The sequence below is a fragment of the Vulpes vulpes genome, chromosome 9, assembly GCF_048418805.1.
Source record: "Vulpes vulpes isolate BD-2025 chromosome 9, VulVul3, whole genome shotgun sequence".
In the NCBI taxonomy this organism is placed as follows: Eukaryota; Metazoa; Chordata; class Mammalia; order Carnivora; family Canidae; genus Vulpes; species Vulpes vulpes.
This window is the reverse complement of record NC_132788.1, coordinates 6,764,522-6,778,304: the sequence shown is the minus strand read 5'-3', so window position 1 is coordinate 6,778,304 and position 13,783 is coordinate 6,764,522. Positions and strand designations below refer to the sequence as shown.

The 13,783-nt window shown below is 52.6% G+C and overlaps 1 protein-coding gene across 5 annotated transcripts in view; it reads left to right on the top strand.

Annotated features, from left to right (window-relative positions):
* Positions 1-12,043, top strand: part of DGKD (diacylglycerol kinase delta) — a 108,937-nt gene extending 96,894 nt beyond the window's left edge. For 4 of the 5 annotated variants that reach the window (XM_072719134.1, XM_072719137.1, XM_026006227.2 and 1 more), the window contains 4 exons: positions 948-1,067; positions 7,335-7,452; positions 8,653-8,783; positions 10,051-12,043. In XM_072719134.1, the coding sequence (XP_072575235.1) occupies positions 948-1,067; positions 7,335-7,452; positions 8,653-8,783; positions 10,051-10,140 (459 nt within the window). In that variant the 3' untranslated portion in view covers positions 10,141-12,043. The remainder of the gene's footprint in view (positions 1-947; positions 1,068-7,334; positions 7,453-8,652; positions 8,784-10,050) is intronic. The other variant, XM_072719135.1, reaches the window with a different exon arrangement.
* The last annotated feature ends 1,740 nt before the right edge of the window (positions 12,044-13,783 follow it).

The following is a 13,783-nucleotide window of genomic DNA, read 5'->3' as shown; positions in this document are numbered from 1 at the left end:
AACCTTTGTTGCCGCACACAAGATTCTGCTTTAGAAGTCTGCAGGCATGGAGCTATCAGCCTGTGACCAGGCAGGTGGGCCTTGCACTCAGACACACAGTGCTGTCATCCTTTCTCACTCAAGCCTGCAAACCTGGCTGAGGAGTCAGCCCTCGGCAAGCATGCAGGTGGGGTTTCACCAAATTGTTGAAGCTAGGATAGGGAAAACTCAAGGGATGGCCTGGCCAACCTTCTTATTTTAAAAAATGACATGGAAATAAAGGAGATGGAGTGACTTGAAGATCACACTTCTGGAGAACCACTCCAAAAGGTTTCCGTGTCCTCTGTTCTTCATTTCAAAATAGTCTGCTCTTCTGAATGTGACAGCTGCCCCTTTGCCACCTCATAGCATTTCCTGCACTCTGGTGCAGGTGGGCTGGTCCTGTCTCTCTCTGATGTAGAGGTCCCCGGTTAAACTGAAATAGGTGTGATGTCAGTTCTGCTAATTCAGTTTTTAGACAAGCTTGGTTTATTTCATTATTATGAAAGGAGAGTTTTAATTGCCTCACCTGATCCTACTCAGAAGGGGAGGTTCTGAATTTGGCCCCTTATCCAGTGCTGTATGACATAGTTTCCTTAGGAATTTTTTTTCCCAAGATTTTATTTATTCATGAGAGATACAGAGAAAGAGGCAGAGACAGGCAGAGGGAGAAGCAGGTTCCCTGCAGGGAGCCTGATGTGGGACTCGATCTTGGGACCCTGAGATCACAACTGGAGCCAAAGGCAGACACTCAGCCACTGAGAGGCACCCAGGCATCCCATCCTTAGGAATTTTTTTATAAGAACTCTCTGAAAAACAGATCGCTTCCCCTGGAACAGACTGCGTGCCTGTGTGGGGGCTTTGCTGTGGCCCTAACTCCTCACTGCTAATAACCAGCTGTGTGTCTCTTTCCTTCCTGCCTGGAGCAGCAGTTGGATCCTCCTCAGAAAGAGCGACTTGGGGCTGCTCTCACAGAGATGGACCAGCAGCTCAGGAAGCTGGCGGACACCCCCTGGTTGTGCCAGCCCATGGAGCCTGGTGATGAAGAGGTATGTGGGTCCCAGGGCTTCAGCTTGGGCATCCCTGCATGTAGTGCCTCTTCCTTCAGTACTGTAATCACTGTGATCTGTGTGGCTTTGAGGTTAAGGTGGCGTCTCATTTTGCAGCCCCTGTGGTGGCTTCCTCAAGACTTCTCTGTTAAAATGCCTCAGGGGTATGGAAAAAGACTGGCAGGTAGGAAGGAGTTGGGACTTAGTATTGAGCACAGTCCTTGATGACTAGGGCCCTTGTTGCCTTCAGAAACAGATGGGCGGGGCTGGCTAGGAAGTCGATGGAAGGCTGAGCCTAGCCACACTTTTGTCCCTGGTGTCAAGACACATTGGTTGGATAAATGGCAACTTCTTTGTTGTTGACAGGGACAGAGCTGGTATATTCCACTCATTCACAATTTTCTTTTGCACGTATTAGTGTCTTCAGCTTGCCATACTCCCTCTAGCAAGGACAGATAGGATGCTGGGCATATTGCACCCTGGTATTGTTGCTTCTTGCAGCAGGTGAAGAACCCAGGAGAGATGCCTGTTTAGATGGTCAGTTTTGTGGGCAGCGTCTTGATAGAGGTGAACTATAGATTGTTTTTTTTTCTCAGGGATAGAACAGAAGTGGGTCAGGAGAAAAGTTCATCTAGGTTAGGGTACTGCAGTCTTGCAAGAGAAAGAGCTGTTAGACATGACACATCTGGCACTCCTACTGCCAGTTTTGTTTGTTAGAAGCTGTGGCAGCAGTAAGGTAAGGGAACAGAGGAAGCCTACAGCAGTCTATCCCACTCTTCTCTGAGTATGCAGGCATTGGTTGACAAATGCAAACCCTGCATGGAAAACTGACTCCAAGGCCTTCCAGTGAAACAACAAAACTCAGCAGCTTAAGTATGAGGACATTTTGATTTAAAAGGCCTGGCCAGGCTCATCAAAATTAGTTTGTTGACTATAAAGTTTTCATTTGAAAGAGAATTACTAAAATAATAATGTATAAAATATTTAATAGATGTAACAGTAACATAGCTCTTTATTTCCAGATTAAGTTATCAAAGCTTGTGAAATAGTGAGGTAGGGAGGCTGGGAAGAAGATATGGACAGAGGAATGAAGGCATATTAAGGTGGAAAATTTTATTTATTTTTATTTTTAAAGATTTTATTTATTTATTCATGAGAGGCAAAGAGAGAGGGAGGCAGATATACAGGCAGAGGGAGAAGCAAGCTCTATGCAGGGAGCCCAGTGTGGGACTCGATCTCGGAACTCCAGGATCATGCCCTGGGCCAAAGGCAGATGCTCAACCGCTGAGCCACCCAAGCGTCCCAAAGGTGGAAACTTTTAAAAAAGGTTCTTGACTTTGATGCTTAGGGAAATGCAGAGTTAATAATATCTTTAAAAACTTAAAAAAAAAAAAATCTTAAAGCTGGTTTCTAATAGAAATGAAAATATTTATGTTCTCCAAATCAGTTTTTCCACAGCAAAAAATAAAAAGACTCTTAACTACAGAGAACTGGAGGGGAGATTGGGGGGATGAGCTAAATGAGTAATGACTCTTAAGGAGGGCACTAGCTGTGATGAGTACTGGGTATTCTATGTAAGTGATGAATCACTAAATTCTACTTCCGAAAACAATATTACACGACGTGTTAACTAACTAGAATTTAAATAAAAACAAAAAAAGAAGGACTTAAAAGATGTAGCTAACAGCATACAAGTAAGATAATAGACAGTGATAAAGCTTCCCCTCTTAAAAGCAAATTATTATGATTGGTATATTGTTAGATTTCCTTTTTAACACAATCACAAGAATCCAATTTTCTCTCCCTATTCCTAGTTAAAACTTTGACAAAGATTAAAACAATTTTAAGAAAATACATAAATGTTAAAGTAAATATTAACATAAAAATAGAAATTCAGTAAATGATAAGATCATTTTATATTGGTAAAATATAATAATTCTATGATCATAAAATTTATTTTTGTCCTCTTGGTCTATCCGTTAACTGTTGAACTCTCTGACCATGAATGTAGATATCTCAGTATATCTTTGTGGTTTTGTATTTGCTTTCTGTGTTTCAAGGTTATGTTACTGGCTGCATGTAGGTTTTAATCATTACGTAAAGACCCTTAGTAATTCTTTTTAAGTTTCTTGTTTGGTATTTTCATTTCCATACTTTTTCTTTCTAGCTTTATGTGGAGTGTCTTACAAATAGCATATTGTCAAATTGAGTTTTTATCTAGTCTGTGGATAATTGGAGAGTTCAGTCTGTATTTGTTATGATTACTGACCAATTTATCTGTATATTTTGCCATATTTTGTATTTATTTCACTTTTTTTGTTTTAGTTTCTCCTTTTTGATTTGTTAAGTCTCTCTTTCCTCCCACACACAACTCTCCTTGTCCCTTCTAGTAGTTTGGAAATACATACTATCTGTCTATTCATTTAGTGACTACTCCCCAAGTTTTAATTTTAACTTAGATAAAAATCCTTAAAGCAAAAATTTCTTGAAATGAGAGAAAGTGATAGAAACCATCACTGTCAGTCCATGAGTAATGAAGTAAACTGTATCATGATATACAGACAAAAGAAAATTGAAAATTTATGTGTATATATATATGCATATGTGTATGTGTATATGTATATCATGTCTCTCTAGAGATAATTTTATTCTCTGTAAAGAGGGAATATATATATTTTTTCCTGTTGCCCACAGGATATTTTCAAAATTGGATCATATTCTAGATAAGTGCTACTGATGGGAAAACTCTTTGTTATAGAAATTGAGAGGAAGAGTTTAGAAACTTTTAAGCAACTTACAGAAAAATATTATTTCTCCTGAAAATAATAAAAAATTGAGGCTTATATTTTATATGTCCCATTTTGGTTTTTCTTTTCTTTCTTTCTTTTTTTTTTTTTTTTAAGTGATTTATTTTACTGTATTTCGTTAAAGTATCAGTCCACTACGGAGGAATTGTTACAGTTGGTTCCCTTCCAGGGGTGGTTTGAGCAGTGCAGTGCTGGGCCACAGGAAACCTCAGATACCAACTCAGAATAGACGTTGTACCAGCTGTCAGCTGTGGGCGCTGTGCTCCCGTGCGCTCCCCGTGGTGGGTAGCTTCCTTCTGCATGCAGGTTCCCTCTGAGGATGGGCGAAGGGCTAGGGTTTTCCTCAGTTCATGACCAGTGTAGCAGCTGCTGCACGGGGAGACTTGCAGGCAAGTGCCTGGTTGCAGGGTGACCAGACCACTTGGTTTGTTTGGGACTTTCAGGTCTTAGTACTAAAAGCTCCTGTTTCAGGGATTGTGGCTCCAAAACTTTAAGCCGAAAAATATTTTCAAACAAACATCACCAAATGTATGGCCACTGCACAAGTCCCCCCTGGGTATCTGACTTAAGGAATCCTTCAAGCCATGTTTATAGTGGCCCTGGTTTCTAGGGCTCCTAGCTGGGGGCTGGTGAGACAGTGCAGGATAACAGGTGGTGTCAGTGGCAGGTTAGTTGCAAAACCAGAAACCCTCTGGAGCCAGAGAGGGTAGAGCCAGCAGGGACTGGGCTAGTGTTTTTGTAGGTGTTCATCCCAGAGAACCTAAGGCCAGAAACTGCACCCAGGTATCCCAGGAGTGAAAGGAAAACCACACTTGCTCCTGGGACCTTCTGGGCTCCCCAGGGCTCCTGACTTCTCCACCCTTTCTATTGGCTGCCTCACAGCTCAGTGCTCCCAGCCTCTGGGACTCCGGCTCAGTCTCGCCCACACAGGGGGAGAGATGGAGGTGACATAGAGTATGCAAAGGGAAGCGTGAAGGGGATGGTGCCACATTTCTACTAGAATAAACAGGACAGTTATTTATTTGAAAGTAAAAAAAAGAGCTGACAAATCTGCGAGTTAGTTCTTAGCAAGTACAGCTGACTCTTGAACAATACAGTTTGAACTCTGTGAGTCCACTTATATGCAGGTTTCTTTCCACTAAATATGGTCCAGTACTGTAAATGTATTTTTTTCATAGGATTTTCTTAACAGTTTATTTTCTGTAGCTTTTTTTTCCCTGTAAGAATACAGTATGTGATACACATATCAAATATGCAGTGACTGTTTATGTTATCAGTAAGGCTCTTTGGGGAGTCAGAAGTTACACATGGATTTTCAACTTCATGGCATCCCTGACTTCTATGTTGTTCAGAAGTTAACTGTAAAGTACAAGAAGTTAAACCACTCTGTGGCATATAATCAAGGAAAGATTGGACAACACGAAGTGGTAAGGGTCAGGTAACAATAGATAAGAGAATAAATCAAATATACTATTTTCAAAGAAATGCTAACTTAAAAATTTTGCTGAAACTGATGAATTTTCAGAAAAAAAAATTATACGGACTGAAGTCTGAAGATGTTTAAGGAAGAATAGCCACAGGACAACTTGAAAAGATAAAAAATGTCAAGGGATATGTCATTTCCATTTATGAGAAATAGCATCAAAGCTAGGAAAAGATGGACATTATCTCAGTTCCTGTTTTAAGTCATGATAAGAAACTCCTAGAATTTACCATATCTGTTGTTTTTGAGTGTACAGTTCGAGTAGTGTTGAGCATATTCACATGTCATGAAGCAAATGGTCAGAACTTTGGAAGTTTTTTTTAACTAGCACGTCTGATCTCAAAATTGCATATTATCAGTAGATCCATAAAAACAGTTTCTTTAAATCAAATAATTAAAAGTAGTTCTTTATAAGAGACTTCCAGCTGGAAAGTGCAGAGGGATGGAAAGGCCATTTGGTGCCCCCCCCGCCCCGCCCCCATAAGCACTGTACTTCCGGAGGGTTGTAGGTGGGTGGTGGAAGAAGTCACTGACCCCAGGAAGTGGACGGCAGGCCTCACCGATCAGGAGGCAGTCGCAAGCCTGTGGTGCTGCCGGTGACCTCGCCATGTCTGAAGGTGTGAGTCTGGATCCGGTGAGCAGCTCCACGCTGGCCCCGTGTCGGTGTGGGTCCGAGTCAGAACGTGAACCGTCTTACCGGATAGACAGCTGGTTTTCCTGAATGTCCCTTGTGGCCCTTGTGAGGGTCCTGAGCCAAACACACCAGCTGTGAGGATAAGCCTTTGGAACGGCCAAGGAGATTTAATATTATTAGATGTAAATGACTTGTGACGGTGTGAGGATAGTGCTGTGGTTAGGTGCTTCAAGAGAGTGCTCCTGTTTTAGGGTTGCATACTGAAGTATTTGGGAGGGGGAGTAGTTTGATGTCTGAAATTTGCCTAATTTAAAAGGTGGGGAGATGGAGTAAGATCACATGTTGATAATCAGCCTCATTCTGCTGGTCATCCCATTTTATGAATGGATGAAAATACATTAAAAATTAGAAATAAATGTAATCCTCATATGCATTTAATAAAAGAAACTGTAAAGTCAGGCATAGGATGCTGTTGGGCTGTGCTGTGGGTCACTGCGGGTCACTGGGCGCCCCTCCTGCGGGAGCACTGAGGAGTGAGGCAGGCGCCTGCCAGTGTCCGCACGGAAGAGCCCGTCACCTGGGAGCCAGTGGTCTGTCTTAGTGCGGCAGCTGTTAGGATTGATGGTTGGTAATTTTGCCAAGTATAAGAAATTTGTGAAGGTAAGTTCCCGGAGTACTGCAGCCATCGGTTAGAAATCCTATTGTGAGAGGTCTCTCACCTGAAGCCTGAGACACCTCTGATGGGAAACCCGCAAGGGGGCCTGTCGGGCACAGGGAGGGTTGGAGGCATGACACACGTTCCCGAGCGTGAGGACACGTACTCTTCCCCCACTTGAGATTTGGTGCGATTCTAATGAAAATCCCTGTGGCATTTTTTTTAGTGGGACCACATGTCCCTTTCAGATCTGAAAGTGTCATAAAGCTGCCGAGTCTATGCGAGTCAGTGTGAGGACGTCGTAGACAGGGCCTGGGCAGAGTCCTGGCCCTCAGGGGCAGGACGAGACAGGCAGTCCTGGGAAGTACGGAAGTTATGCTTGTTTGTGAATACAGGGGGAGTACGTGTGCACACGTGTATTGTGCGGGACTGTGACCCACTGGACGATCTTGGTAGAATGCACTGGTATTTATGGAGCTTTCTAATCACATGAGAAACAGGGTCTAAAATGAAGGAAATGGGATGTGAAATTAGACACTGAGTGATCACTGTGAAACCACCTGTGAAAGGTATTACAGAACCCCAGGGGGTGCCAGACTGAGTAAGCAGGGACCCCAGCCCGCCCCCCACCCCCCAGCCGCCCCACCCAGCTTCTTCTGGCCTGACGCTGTCTCTGCTTTCCCCACAGAATGTGATGCTGGAGCTTTCCAAACGCAGCCGCAGTGGCAAGTTCCGCCTGGTGACCAAGTTTAAGAAAGAGAAAAACAGCAAGAACAGAGAAGCTCGCAGCAGCCTGGGAGCCCCGGGTACCTGCCCTCCCGCTGTCCTTCTGGCTGCCCGCGCCGCCTGCGGGGGCCCCGTGGTCTCTGCTTTCTCCCGTGGTCCCCGACCACCAGCCCTGTCGTGGCCTGTGCCGCAGTGTCTCTGTGGCTGCCGAACTGCTCCTTGGCTTCCTGCCCCTCGTTGTCGCTCCCACCCCGGGCCCCTCCCTGTGCCGTCTCCGGGGGCTGACCCCACACTGCCTGCCTGCCCTGGATGGGGGGGTGCGAGGCGGGAGGGGGACAGCAGAGGTGACAGGACACTCAGAGACGCGGAGCTCACACTCGAGTCTTGTGCAGGGCCCCCTGGGCCTGCCTTTTGGGAGGGGCTGCTGGTCCCCAGCCGCTGGCTTCTGCACCCAGGCCCCGTGCTGGCGCCCAGGCCACCAGCGCCTGTGGGCCAGGACCTGGATAGAAAATGGCACTCGAGGACATTTTTGGGGGGGGAGTCCGTAAATCGGGGCTTAAAATCTCTGGAGGGCCGGCTCTGAGCATGGCTGTCTCCAGTGCGCTCAGGTGCCGGGCAGCCCCGGGTTTGGATTTGGGGGTAGTGGTCACTCCCTTAGAGTTTTCTTCTTCGCATGTTTGTCCAGCAGTTGGGTTTCTTTTAATGACGGTGGCTCTGACTCCATGAAATCTCTGCCTGTTTCCCTTCCTGCCGTGGACCAGAAGCAAAGCGAAGCCTCTAGAGAGGAAGGCAGGCTGGCTTCAGGCTGGCTTCAGTGGCACAGTCACATGGGTGTTTGCCCAGTCCCTCCAGGGACGCTGAGGGCCGTCCTGGCAGGAACAGACCGCAGCCCCTGCTGTAGCTCACGCCCCTTGGGAGCCGGAGGCTCTCCTGCTGCTTTCTGGGTGGCTTGGGCGGTGCCTGTGGCTGGGCGGCCGTGCTGGCTGCGGGGGGCCTGTGTGGGGTCCCTACTGGCGGGCGTGTGGGGAGCTGGGCATCCCAGGAGCCAGACGCTGAGCTGTCTCGGGTGCTGGCTGCTGGGCTGTCTCGGGTGCTAGCTGTTGGGGGCATGTGGGTGCTGGCTGCTGGGGTGTCTGGGGTACCTGCTGCTGGGGCATCTGGGTGCTGGCTGCTGGGGTGTCTTAGGACGTTGCTGCTGGGGTGTCTCAGGCGCCAGCTGCCACCTGCCTCGCGCTGGGCTCTGGGCACTCACTGCATTCGTGCTTTTCCGTCTCTGACAGTTCACCTCTGGGGGACAGAGGAGGTTGCTGCCTGGCTGGAGCACCTCAGTCTCTGTGAGTATAAGGACATCTTCACGCGGCACGACATCCGGGGCTCCGAGCTCCTGCACCTGGAGCGGAGGGACCTCAAGGTACTTCCACAGCGTCTCCTGGGAACCCGCCCTGGGCTTCCCTGCGCTCCCTCTGTCCCCTCCCTCTGACCTGGCCATGGCCCAGCATCAGGGCTCTCCTCATGCTTCTCTCTCATGCACGGCTTGGGGTGACGCACGGTGGTGGCCAAGAGGCCGCCCCTGCCCCCTGGCAGTGATGTCTCCACCCCCCACAGCTAGACAAAGCCAAAGTGGGCATCATGGGGGTGGCCTTGCTTTTCTTAACCTGATCAGACAGGTGAAGTATTTTAACATTAAAGATCCTACTGAAGGGGGCACCTGGCTGGCTCAGGGTAGAACATGCAACTCTGTGTCTCAGGGTTGTGGGTTCAAGCCCCACATTGGGGGTGGAGCCCACTTAAAAGAAAAAACAACCCTGTTGGGGGATGCAGCTCTGTTAGTCAGTCAGCCCAAGAGCTCGGTGCGGTGGCGGCCCCAGCACTGGGGTCCCAGTCCCTTTGGAGCTGCCATCTAGACGCCCCCCGGAGATGCTGCGGGTCTGGCCCAGACCCCTGCGAGGAAGCGGGTCAGACGAGCTGTTTGGTTTCCCAGTGCACACCAAGGTCACGCTTGTGTTATGCTGCAGCTGTTGGGTGTGCGGCAGCGTTGTCTCAAGCCGTGCCTCCCTAATGAAGAAATGCTTCATGGCTAAGAACCGCCAGCCGTCAGGAGCGTCAGTGAGCTCTGAACACTGGTCACGGGACCGTAACAGGTCTAGTAGCAAAAATGTCTGAAACACCGTGAGAATTACCGACCGGTGATACAGAGGCTTGAACTAATGCTGCTGGGAAGCTGGCACCGATAGACCTGCTGTCGAGGCTGCCGGCAGCCCGGAGCGTGGGGGGCGCGCAGGGAGGTGCGTGCAGCGCGTGCGTGAGGCGGGGGCGCCCGCAGCGGGGCTGGAGGCGGGTCCACCAGGCGGGCTGCTCGGACCGGCCTGACCCCGGAGCTCAGCGCGGGGTCCTGAGGGCTGAGGGGCCCCCGGGGACGTCCTGGCCAGCAGCCTGCTCGAGTCACTGCATCCACCTGCCGCCGGGCCTGTGGGCCGTGTCTGTCCTGCACGACGGCGGGGACTTGGTGACTTACGGGGAGGTGTAGGGTGTCTGCGCCACTGTTCATGCGTGTGCCGTCTCCATCTGGTGTCACCGTCTTCATCTTTTTCCCCTCGCTGTGTTCAGATCGCCAGGTAGGAAGGCCCGCGGGGGCCCGGCCTGCTTCCCGGTGTCAGGACGCTGTCCTCTCGTTGCAGGACCTCGGCGTGACCAAGGTGGGCCACATGAAGAGGATCCTGTGTGGCATCAAGGAGCTGAGCCGGAGCACTCCTGCCACCGAGGCCTAGCCCTGGCCCTGTCGGCCTGCGTCCTCCGCGCCCCCCGCAACTGAGGCCGGGGGGACGCTGCCCCGGCGCAGCGCCTGCCCCTTCTCATGGTGCTACTCCCTCTGCTCCAGACAGGAAGCCTCACAGACGTCCGTTCTGTGACCGCTCCGGGGTCTCGAACACACCAACATAGCTACCTTTGAAACAGCACCTTGTCCAGCCCGGCGTCATGTGGGGCAACTACCACCACCTCCGCTCTTGCTGACCTGCGCCCCGGGCCGGGCCTGACCTTCTGGGCGCCAAGCGCTTGTCCTGGGGGTTCCCTGTGAGCCTGGTCACCGTACACCATGTGGCATCTCCCGGGCGTGCAGATGCTGGCCCTGCTGGTAGGCAGCCTCCTGCACTGGAAAGTTCTGTGCCGCTGGCCTGGATCTTTGCAGCAGCCCCGTGAGGCCGCCCACCGCTGCACCCCATTGACTGCTGAGTCTTTCACAGAGATCCTGCCTGTCCTCGCTTGAGAGCGGCAGGGGTGCGCTGCTGCCCCCCCGCCCCCAGTGTTCACCGGCGCCGTGAGGGGCCCGACTCGCCCTCCTGACGCCAGGTGCACGGGTGGCTGCGACCTTGGGCCAACAGATGCCCTCCCCGTTTGCCTTTGGTCCCTGGACCCGGCTGGCACCCTCTGTGGAGCTGCTGGCCCGGGGACCTGCCGCGTCGGCCCCAGAGCCGCCAGGCCTCCTGCCTGTGCAGGCAGAGGACGCGTGTGCGTGAGCCGTGGCTGGAGGGCGCACTTCCTGGGCGCTGGGGAGCCCGAGCTCTGCCCGCGCCGGGTCCCCACGCGCTCTGACCCTGTGGGCGGTCGGCTCTCTGTCTCGAGCTACGCTCGCCCTCGTCCACAGCCCTCTGGGGCCCTGGGTGGGGGAATGGCGTGTGTCTGCAGTGTGCCACCCCCTACCCGGTAGCTCGTGCCGCCCCCCCCCCCCCCCCCGCCCCGCCCCGTGTGGGGGGCTGGGCCGAGGGCACTGTCAGTCGCCACTGCACAGCCTCCACCTGCCACTCGCTCTGCAGGCGCCTGTGCCTCCCCCCTTCCTGGTGTGCACGGGGGCCCACCCGTGAGCCCAGCCAGGCCCCAGCCTCCGGTTTGGGGTGCTCCTGTCCCAGGGTGGAGTGGCGGCACTTGGTTTGGGGCAAAGTGACCTGTGCCCTGCAGGGTGCGCAGCTGCGCCGTACGAGGTAGGCTGGGGGCTGTGCGTGGCCTTCCCCAACCCCACCCTGAGTTGGGTGCCAGCAGTCGGCCGTTTGGGACGTGGAAGGCGGAGGGGTCGTCTGGCCACCAGAAGTCACTGGCTTTTGAGGTAGAACAGGCTGACGAAGGAGGCTGGGGACCCGAGTCCGTGGTACCAGAACCGCGTCTGCGTGGTCACGTCTGCGGGGCCCCGGGTCCTCGGGACAAGCGCAGTGGCGGCGAGGGGGCGGCGGCTGGTGCTGGAGCCGCGGGCCACCCCTCAGGAAAGCTGAGGGTTGGGACAAGCATGGTGTTTAAAATTAGTATGTTGTCAGTGATTCAAACAACACTGTTTACGTAAAAACCCGTTCTAGTAAGTTAGAGGTGAGTGGCGTAACTGTGGTGTCGCATGAAAGTGCATCGGTGTGGGGCTGGCGCTGCGGCTGCCGCGGGCCGCTGCCCTGCCTGCCCCGGCTCCTCCCGCTGGGACCCCGGCCTCGGTGCAGGGGGGCGGGAGGGCCCTGGGGAGTCTCGGAGAAAAGGTTTTGTGCCCTCGGGTGGGGCTGACCCCTCATATTTATGATCTTAATTTATACAGTGCCCGCCGTGGAAGCACACGCTCCTGTATTGCCGTGTACATACCCGACCTGGGCTGTAAATAGGTGGTTCTGTGTAAAAATAAAATCTTCCATTGTCACATTCCTTGTCGTCGTCCTTCGTGCTTTCGTGTAAAAGCTGCCCAGATCTTTCCAAACTGGATTTAGGATTATGGTTTTCAGCCACTCTAAAAGTAGGGCGAATTGGCTGGAGAGCAAACGGAAAGCCACTGTCCGTGTTAGGGCGCAGGTTTACGGTCTGCGGAATTAAAGACTCCGCAAGGAGGTCGGGCCGCGGGTGGGCAGGGGGTCGGACTCCATCCCACGCAGCCTGCAGCCTGCACCGCCTGCTGAGGGAGGGGCAGGGGGGCAGGGCCTCATCCTCCCACATCTGCCCCGCGACACTGTAGGCCTGGAGCTCTCCGAGCTCAAGGTCCCTCTGTCACCTCCCCGTTGTCCGGGTGAGGGCCGGGGGACCAGAGTGCTGCGTGGGCCTTGCACGTGTTGGGTGCCCCTGCAGCTCTCCGTCCCGCCTTCCTCGTTCACCCCCAGTCCTACTGTGGTGTGCTCCCCCCTGCCCCCCGGGTGGCTTACCCGGGATCATGCCTCATGGTACAAGGTGGCGGCCACCACTCCCATCACACCCACGTGTCACCCAAGCCCAGGGTAAGGTGTGTGTGAGCACGTGGTGGTTCTTCTGTGTTTCTTTCTAAAATAAAAGGAATCTTCTCAGGAGCCCTGGGTGCTGCCGACCTCCCCCGTCACGTCTCATTGTCCAGAACTGCGTGACAAGCCCACGACTGTACCAGGCAGTGACAGGAGCGGGCCGTGCAGGACTCTGATGCTCACACTCGCAGCATGCCCTGCCCTGCCCTGCCGCCGGCCCGCGTGCTTCGCGGTGTGCGCCGTCCTCGCTCCTAACAGCCCTGCATCCCACAGACGAGGAACAGGCTGAGAGGTTCCCGGCTGGTCGCACGGCACACGGCATGGGGCAAAGGTGGGACCAGACCTGTCCCGTGTCCCGGGCCTGCCACCAAGCTCCGCCCACACGACAGGTGAGAGAATCGGGCCTGGACTAACGCGGGCATCGTGGCCCCGAAGCCCAGCGCCCGGGGCTTGCTGGGGGCGCCCGCAGGCCTGAGCGCCGGGTGCAGGGACGACTGAGGTTTCTTCCCAAAGATCATCTCTAGGCTGCCGGGGCTTTTTAAGAGCGTGTGTGTGTGTGTGGGGGGGGGGGGGGCGCAAAGGGAGAGTGAGGGAGCCTCAGGTCCCACGCCCAGCGCGGCCCCATCTCACGACCCCGAGACCGTGACTGGAGCCGAACTCAGGAGCCAGATGCAGAACCAACAGAGTGGCCCAGGCCCCTGGGACTGGCTTTTTAACTTGTACCGATCCCGTGTTTAAAAATCTCAGAATTTCATTCATCGTGGATTTTTCTGCATTAATTTTCATTTCTAAAAAAAGCGATCATTCAAAACTGATCTGTCTTGATGGCTGAGGTTTTGGGGCACCTTCCAGTTTTGTGCCCACGGCCTCCACTTACCCGAGGCCCGGCCCTCCGCTGCACGGTCTGCTTTGGAACGTTAGAGGCTCAGACTCTTCGGCGTCTGTGGAGGCCACCGCCTGAGGCCTGTGAACATGAGGCCTCCGTCTCCTGCTCCCTTGTAGATCCCCACATCATGTGGGCAAGGTGGCCTGCCCAAGCAAGTCCCCTGCGAATGTGACCACATCCTCCAGTGGCCTCTGCGGTCAACCTTAGGGATGCCACCAGCTTTTGGACAAAGGAACATAAGCATTAACTGAGATTTTCAGAAAGTTTCCTTTAAAACATGGGGATACCTTTCTT